Consider the following 8,180-nt stretch of genomic DNA (forward strand, 5'->3'; position numbering starts at 1 on the left):
ACGGGCGGCTGTCACCGCGACGCGCAGCGCCGACGCGGCCCCTCGCAGAGAACGCAGACCCCCGCGGGCGCAGGACGCTGACCGCGCGCTGGCACCGCGGTCCTCGCCCAGCCCGCCCCGCCCGGCCCGCTCCCCGCGCCTCCCCGCGCCGCCCGCCCGCGGCCCGGATGGGTAGGGAGAGGAGGGCGGCAGTCGGGGAGGAGGAGGAGGAGGTGAGAAAGGAAATGGGGGGTGGGGAGGAAAGGGCAGGCGGAGAGAAAGCGTCCCCGGATTTTCTTAACCGGCCACCGAAGAAGAGAAAAAAGAAATCGGCCTGCCCATTGAGCACTTTCAGCCTAAGCCCCCGAGTGTGGGATCCTCTTCTGCCACCTCCCACCTGAGCACACACCGGCCTTGTCTCTGCGCTGCGACTACAGAACGGCCAGGATGACTTCCATAGAGACTATGGGCGATGCGAGTTTCTATCAGTTCCAGCTGATTTATTAAAATTGTCAAGATACAGACTTCCAGCACCAAAAAAAGAAAAAAAAAAACAAAAAAAAAAACAGGGCAATGATGTCGACAGTGCATTGAGTCTGCTTTGCCACCATTTGCTACAAAATATGCAGATGGTCTGTACTTTATTTAGATTATATTGCACAAAATGAGAAACTTTTTAAACTATGTGCCTTTTTTTCTTTTTGCTAAAAATCGAGAATCCAGTTTCAAACCTTCCATCTGGGGCCCCATCCACATATCACAGCGTATGAGATACATAAAGTCCTACTATAGTACAGTACATATACAATCTTTAAACTAAGATAACAGCTCTGAGGTCTATATCACCATTTTCAATAAATCTTTACCTACAAATATTGAACAAATCTCTACTATAGCTGTACAAAAAAAAGTTTGCTTTTTTTTTAAACCACAAGGCCTTTAGATGCAAGGATTATTTTAAAATTTTAATCCTTTTTAAACCAGGACGTAACGTACCAACATACTTGCATGCTAAAAAAAACAGAGGAAAAAAAGAAATCAAAAGGGAAGAAGTGCCTGAAAGTCTTACTGAAAAAACACAGCAAGAATGTTCCCTTTTCACTGTACAAAAATACGCCTGAAAATATATTAATTTTTAAAAAAGACTGAGGTCTGTTATGTATCAAAAATGTTTCAATACCTTTTGTACTGAGGTCTAGGCTGTCTGGTATTCAATCAAGGAGGTATAGGGAACAAGTTACAAAAAAAAAGTTGGCAAGTAGAAATCACATTTGTAAAACCATAAACAATTTGATCTGAAAAGTAAACTCTGATCTTAAGTCAGTTCACAGTTTTTTTTTTCTTTTTTTTTTTTTTGTAAGCGTTTGTACAGTCTGCATTTTTTCAAGCTCCCTGCAGTTTTGTTAAGAATCGGATGCATAGAAGACATCAGTTTTCTCCCTCCAAAAAAATAAAATAAAATAAAAAATTTGCCATGGTCCCTTTTTGTTTTTGTGTTTGTTTAAAAAAAAAATCACCAGTTCTTTAAGATCTCTTAAGAAAAAAAAAAAAAAAAAAAAAATCTCCAACCAACTCCCTAGCGTTAACAGTCGCGCTGCCAAAGGGTCCTCCGCAGGCGTCTTCCAGACTTCAAAGCCCGACCAGCTTCACACAGCGCCTTCCGGAGCGGGTCCTCCCTCCCCTCCCCCGCCCCGCCCCTCCGCCTTTGTTGCAATCGCGAATTTCAGAAAAAAAAAAGAAATAGTAATTACAAAAACACATTTGAGGGGGGAAAAAAATCACAACTCCAGACTAGGTATGCAACTACCTTGAGACACGATCAAGGAAGGGAGGGGGGACAAAAAAAAGGACAGGAAAAATGTTTCAAAACTACTCATTTCACTTTAACTCCACCAAAATTTTCATCATCTTTTCCAATTTCTTTGTGTCACGACATCATATCAATATCAGCATCTTCTTCTCTCCCCTCCACCCTACCGCCACCACCATCGACACCACCACCTCTCCTCCGCCTCCTCCTCCTCACGACCACCACGACTTCCTCCCAAGGAGCCCTGCTCTGCACCCGCCGAGAGAAAGAGCGAGAAGCGGGGCGCCCCTCTCAATACGTGAACACCAGGTCGGAGAAGTTCGCCTCCAGCCAGTCCCCCGCGATCATCTCGCTCAGCTCGGGCGTGCAGTAATCGGGGAACTCGAAGTGCGAGCCCAGGCTGCCCTCGCTGAACGAATCCAAATCCTTATCCACCAGAGACAGGGACAGGTTCCCGGCCGCCGCGCCGCCCCCCAGCTGCTGCTCGCCGGCGCTGTGCGCGCTTTGGGAGAAATTCAAGCTCAGGTCGAACATCAGGTCGTCGGCGTCCTCGCCGCCGCTGCTGCTGCTGCTGCTGCCGCTGCTGCTGCTGGACGAGGACGACGACGAGGACGAGGAGGAGGAGGAGGTGGAGACGGAGCGCGAGGACGCGGGCGACAGCGCGGGCTGCGCCAGCGGCGGCGGGTGCTGCTTGGTGATGTTCTTGAAGCTGTAGTAGAGGCGGCTGCCGCCCCCGGCGCCCGCGGTCGCGCCGGCCCGCACCTCGTCGTAGAGGCTCGCGCCCTCGGGGGACTCGGCCGCGCTGCTCAGCGTGGGGCTGGCGGGCACTTTGGCGACGTTGTAGCGTCTCAGCAGCTGCGGCGGCTGCTGCCCGGGCGGCTGCAGGAGCTGCGGGTGCGGCGGCTCCTCGTCCTCCTCGTCCGCCTCCTGCTTGATCCGCAGCTGCAGCTCGTCGTCGTCCTCGTCGTCCTCGTCGTCTTCGTCCAGGAACACGCACTTGACCGTCTTGCCCGCGCCGCCGCCGCCGCCGCCGCCCGCGCCGCTCCCGCGCAGGCTGCCGAGCACGTAGTCGTCGCCCGCGCCGCCGTAGTCCCCGGGCTGGGCCGCCTTGCCCGCGCCGGCCTTGGCGCCGCCGGCCGCGGGGGCCGTGGGGGCCTTGAGCTTGCCGCATTTCTTGCTCGAGCTCTTGGAGGTCTTGGCGCCGCCCGCGCCGCCGCCCGCGCCGCCGCCGCCGCCCGCCGCGCTCTTCTCGGGGCTCTGGCTGGCGCTGGGCTTGGCCGAGGGGTCCATTTTGGGCTTTTTCCGGGGCCGGTACTTGTAGTCGGGGTAGTCGGCCATGTGCTTGAGCCGCAGCCGCTCCGCCTCCCGGATGAACGGGATCTTCTCGCTGTCCTTCAGCATTTTCCACCGCTTCCCCAGCCTCTTGGAGATCTCGGCGTTATGCATGTCCGGAGACTGCTCCATGATCTTCCTGCGCTCTATCTTGGACCACACCATGAACGCGTTCATCGGCCTCTTGATGTGGCCCGACGCCGTCTTGCACCAGTCCGGGTCGCTCTCGTCCAGGGCCACCGGGCTGCAAGCCATGAATTCGCCCTCCTCCGTGTCCAGCGCCTCCCGGGGCAGGTTGCTCTCCGCTTCCAAGCTCTCGGCCTGCTGCACCATGATCCGCTGCGGGGCTGGGCGCTCCAACCCGGGCCGCTCGGTCTCGTGCGGAGCTCCCCCTCCCCCTCTCGCCCCTCCACCTTCCCGGGCAAGTTGCAAAGTCCTCGGCACCCCGCGTCCGCGGCTCCCCCCCTCCCCCCCGCCCCCCCTTCCAGGCTGCACACAGCGGCTGCGGCGGCTTCGGCGGCGACGGCCGCCCGCTCGCGGGGAGCTGCGGCCGCGACGGGAGAGGCGGCGGCGGCGGCGGCGGCGGCGGCGGTCGAAGCAGCCCGGGACCCCTCTCTCCGGCTCGTGGCTCCCGCCGCGAGCGCCGGACGCCGAGCACTCCCAGGCGCGCGCGCTCCTTCTGCAAAAAGTTGAGGGCTCTCTCCCAACTAGTTATCAGGGTGTCATATGGGTGACATCACTCCCCGGGCCAGCCAATGGCTGGGGGCCGGCTCCGCCCATCTGCCTTTATTAACTCCGCGGCCCCTCCCCCTCCCCCGCCCTCGGGGCTGCTTTGCAAAGATGGGGGGTGGGGGAGGAGGAGGCCTGTCTGGAAATATGTTATTTTTAAAAAATCCGCGTGTGTGCACAGATGCGCCTCTCCCCGGGATGCTCGGGAGCCGCGCACGGCCCCGCGGCGGGCCGGCGCTCACGGGGCGAACTGGGCTAGTCCCGGCGTCGGAGCGAACCGAGGACCGGGTCCCCGGAGAGGCCCGGCGCCCCTTTGTGCCCAGTCCGGGGTAGGCCGGTCGGAGTTAGTAGACCAGGCGCGCGCTCGCTCGCCGCGGGCGCACGCTCGGGCACGCGCGCAGCCCGAGACGGCGGGTGCGGCCCGGCCCGCCCGGTGGGCGCAGCTGCTCCCCGGCGCGCCCCCGGGGGCTCGGCCGCTCCCCGGCGCCGCGCGCCGCCCGAGTCCGCCCGCGGCGCCCGCCGCACCCCGGCCGACGGAAGGTGGCGCTTTAACACAACAACCTTCCCGGGGCACGTGGACTCTCTCCTCCTTTTCCCTTTCTCCTTTTCTCTAAGGCAGAGACATCCGTTTAAAGCCCGAGAGGCTGGATTCCCCCTCCTCCGTTTGCGTTTTCCGTTTTGTCCTTTTCCCCCGTCTGTTCTTCCTCCTCCGCGGTGTTTGGAGACGCCGCGGTGCGAGTTTGGAGGCGCCGGGCCCCCGCGCGCCCCGCCCCAGGCGGAGGCCGGAGTAACGGTCCGTGGGGCTCAGCGGGGGCCGGGTCCTCGCCTTCGATCCGGCCACTCCCCGGGCTGGTGCTAAACCGGGTCCGGGACCGGAGAGCTTCGGCACAGCCCCGCCCCTGCGTCGCTCGTCCCCCCTCCCCTCTCCCACCCCTTCCCCGTCCCCTCCCCTCTCCCACCCCTTCCCCGTCCCCTCCCCCAGACCCCGTCCCCCTCCTTCCCAGTCCTCCCCTTCCTCTTTGTCCCCTCCCCCTGTCTCGGTCACCAGCGCCCTCCAGAGCAGCCTCGTCCTGAAATCTCGCCCCGAGCTAGCACGCCTTACGGGTCACTCGCTATTGTAGCTGAACAACTCAGACCAAAGAGAAAACCAGGAACACCCCAAGTTTCCAGTCAAAATATTCCCTGTGTCTGTGGCAAGGTGGGACCGACTGCCCGTAGAACAGAGACTCGGTGAGCAGGCTAGCTGATGTCAAGCCCGGACCCCGTCCGTCTCACTCTGATATTTCCAAACGCGTTTTTCTTTGTGTGTCCCTGTTACCCGTCTCTGGATATTCTGGGGGCAATTTAGAGAAAACCGCCGCTTCCTATGCATTCTCTGCTGTCCTCATCCCCGTCTTCACACCCTCCGGCGTTGGGGAGCTGGCAACTTTGAGGAGTTCCTAAGATGCTGCCCTGAGGATTTCACAAGAAATGTCAGCTGCTCAGCACTAGTGAAATTAGCCAAACCTGTTTCCTTTCAGGTGCTCTCTCTGCGAAAAAAATACTGCATTACCTAAGCATTGCAGTTTTTCTGACGTCTTTAATGACACAAAATGGTACCATGTTTTCACAGATCCGTATTATTATTATTATTTTAATCTTCATGGCCATACCCTCCCCCACCTACGTTCATCCTAAAGAAAAACTACTGCATCAAATACTTGTAGTACTCAGGCCAATAAGGCTGGCGGTTTGTTTTTTTAAGGGCCAGAGGAACCGAAAGAATTTACAGTCGTTCTTAGGGGGTAACCTGAAATCTGGAGATGTATGAAACCCAAGGCAGTGTGTGGAAATTCATCTTCTCCCCGCAAGGCCAGCCCTGCATCTTGTTTTTCTCCTGCCTCACAGGCTTCCCAGCTATTCCAGCCGTTGGGAACACCACAGGAGGGTAGGGGTGGCCTGGGTGGTGACCCTACCCGCGCTGCACCCCACACTCCGGCTAGAGGGCTTGAAATAATTTAGCTCTTTTGCAATATTTTCACGCAAACTACGAGGGCGCCTAGCATTTTAGACTCTGAAAGAGAATGCATTTGAAAATCTTTGGCGAATTCAGTATTTATGCGTCTTCACTCGACAGCAAAAATCAGGTTTAACTTCTTACTTATTTAATATTTTACGCAAACACATTTAGATCTTTTCCTTTTCCTTTTCTCTTGACCTTTGTTGCAGAGGGTCCAAAAATATAGTCTTTGGAATACATAAGTAAGCCACATTCCTATTTTTCTTAAAGCATCTGTTTTTTTTTTTTCAACTTTTTTTTTAGAAATTAGGTTTAACCTTAGAATGAGAATTATGTGAGGGCTGAAAAATAATGGGCTTTATTCTTAACAGTGCTGGGATCTTCTTAGAGGAAGTATAAGGTAAAATTTACTCTTTCAAATAAGAAGTGTAATTTCTGTTCAAAGAAAGATGGCCATTTGTTGGGGAAGTTAAAGGTGGAGGAAGGAGGTTGTTTATTAGTCGGAGAGGACCGGAAATGATGAGAAGAGGTGAGTGGGTGAGGGTAAACCCTGTGATGTGATGAGTCTTTCAATAAACAGAGATTGGAGGGGGGAAAGCAGGCATTGCCGGTGTGCCCAGGAATGTGGTAGAGCGGATTTCTCCCTGATTTCTCCCTCTGTGCCGTGGGCAAAAGGTAAAACACAGTTTTCAGGAGGGATTAACTGGATTGCTATTGTGCATCATGTATCCACCCCACAAATTTAATGTTAGCTCATTTAGTGAGGACTAAGAGTGAGGAAAGAAAAAGAAAAATAATTCCTCTCTATACTTTTTTTTTTTTTTTGGTTTGTTTCCTAAGGAAAAATGTTTTAAGTATAACATTAAAAAAAAAAAAAAAAAAAAAGAAATGGGCACGTGTTTGAGACCAGCACGTTTCTTACAGGAAGAGTACGCGTGGGAAACACATGTTTTCAACACCAGCAGTAACCAACTATTTAAAAGAATTTTAGGCTAACCAAAAATGCGGCCTTCTCTAATGATACACCTCTTGGAAGTCTAATTTGGTAAAACGGAAATTTATCTGCTATTTTTTAAACCACTGAATGTACCTCAGGATTAGACACATCTTCCATCTTTTAATAGTGAATATACATGTCCTATTTGTGTGTATATCCACCTATGTACTTGTTTAGAAGCAAGATATGCAATCTTCTTACTAACAATAAACATTGTTGGATATATAATTAATGTTCAGAGTCTTAAGATTTACTTTTGATTATCAGAGCTACAAATGACTATTTTTATGGTTATTATTATCTTTTTTACAATTGCACCTTTAGCAAAAAAATTTATTAAGGACTGTTATATAAGAGGGTAAGATATTCTACAAAATCTCTCAAAATTACAAAAACGCAATTAGAACAAATATGAAATGTCCCTTTTTCCTTTGAAGAAGGACCATTTTGCTAAGCAAGTAATACACTAAAAATATCACTGGGTGAATATCTGACTCACTGACTGGAACATGCCATTTTTAGAAGTATTCTGACTCCATGTGTGTCCCCATTGCTGAAAGGATGCTGTGCAAGGCGGCTCTTCCTTTTTCTTCTCCTTGGACCTACTCTCCCAAGGTGAGTTCTCAGATCTTCTGCATTCAGCTATATCACACCTCAATCCTGAGTTTGGACCTGAATATCTTCCATCTACGGGACCTCCCCCTTTCATGTCCCTCCGACAGGGTAATGGGTATAAACTGAACTCTCCCTATTTTCCAGGCACACACGCATACACAAACACACACAGACACACACACACACACACACACACACTGCTGCTCTTCATATATTTCCTACCTTGGTGAAACTTACCAAAGCATACATGTTCGCTAAAATAGAATGTGGACACCATCTCAGAGTCATTACCCCAGACACATAAACACTGAGGTTTTCATAAGGTGAATATTTCTGTCTCAAAGAATTCCACAAGGTCAGCATGATCTGACACCCGCCTAACTCTCCAAATCCCAGCTTGCCCCAGTCTTCTCATGATGCACTGCCTTTTGCATTTATTCTACCTACCTGGAACTTTCCTTTCACCGGATCTTTGCATTTAGAACCCATTCACTGCATTCAGACCTCAGGTGCAATGCCCCTCTCCCAACAAAACAGGCTGCCAAGGACTGTCAATACCCTGCTTGGTCCATCACATGTCCGAAGCTAAAATAATCTTCTTGTAATCTCACTTGTTTATTCTCTGAATCACCCAGCCAGAGAGTATGCTCCATTAAAGCACGAGCAGTAGGGCAGTATGGCACCGGGCAGGAACTCTGAAACTTATAAAACACAATTTT

At 52.5% G+C, this 8,180-nt stretch overlaps 1 protein-coding gene across 1 annotated transcript; it reads right to left on the reverse strand.

The window, feature by feature from the left end:
- Positions 1-2,002: 2,002 nt before the first annotated feature.
- On the reverse strand, positions 2,003-3,530 carry SOX11 (SRY-box transcription factor 11). The gene has a single exon (XM_059943161.1). The coding sequence runs from the start codon at positions 3,452-3,454 to the stop codon at positions 2,081-2,083; it is 1,374 nt and encodes a 457-aa protein (XP_059799144.1). The 5' UTR covers positions 3,455-3,530; the 3' UTR covers positions 2,003-2,080.
- Positions 3,531-8,180: the final 4,650 nt, after the last annotated feature.

This window comes from Balaenoptera ricei, chromosome 13 (assembly GCF_028023285.1).
Source record: "Balaenoptera ricei isolate mBalRic1 chromosome 13, mBalRic1.hap2, whole genome shotgun sequence".
NCBI classification, from domain to species: Eukaryota; Metazoa; Chordata; class Mammalia; order Artiodactyla; family Balaenopteridae; genus Balaenoptera; species Balaenoptera ricei.

What these genes read in the sequence shown, in the direction of transcription:
- SOX11 (XM_059943161.1), bottom strand. Translation starts at nt 3,454, where the DNA reads ATGGTGCAGCAGGCCGAGAGCTTGGAAGCGGAGAGCAACCTGCCCCGG.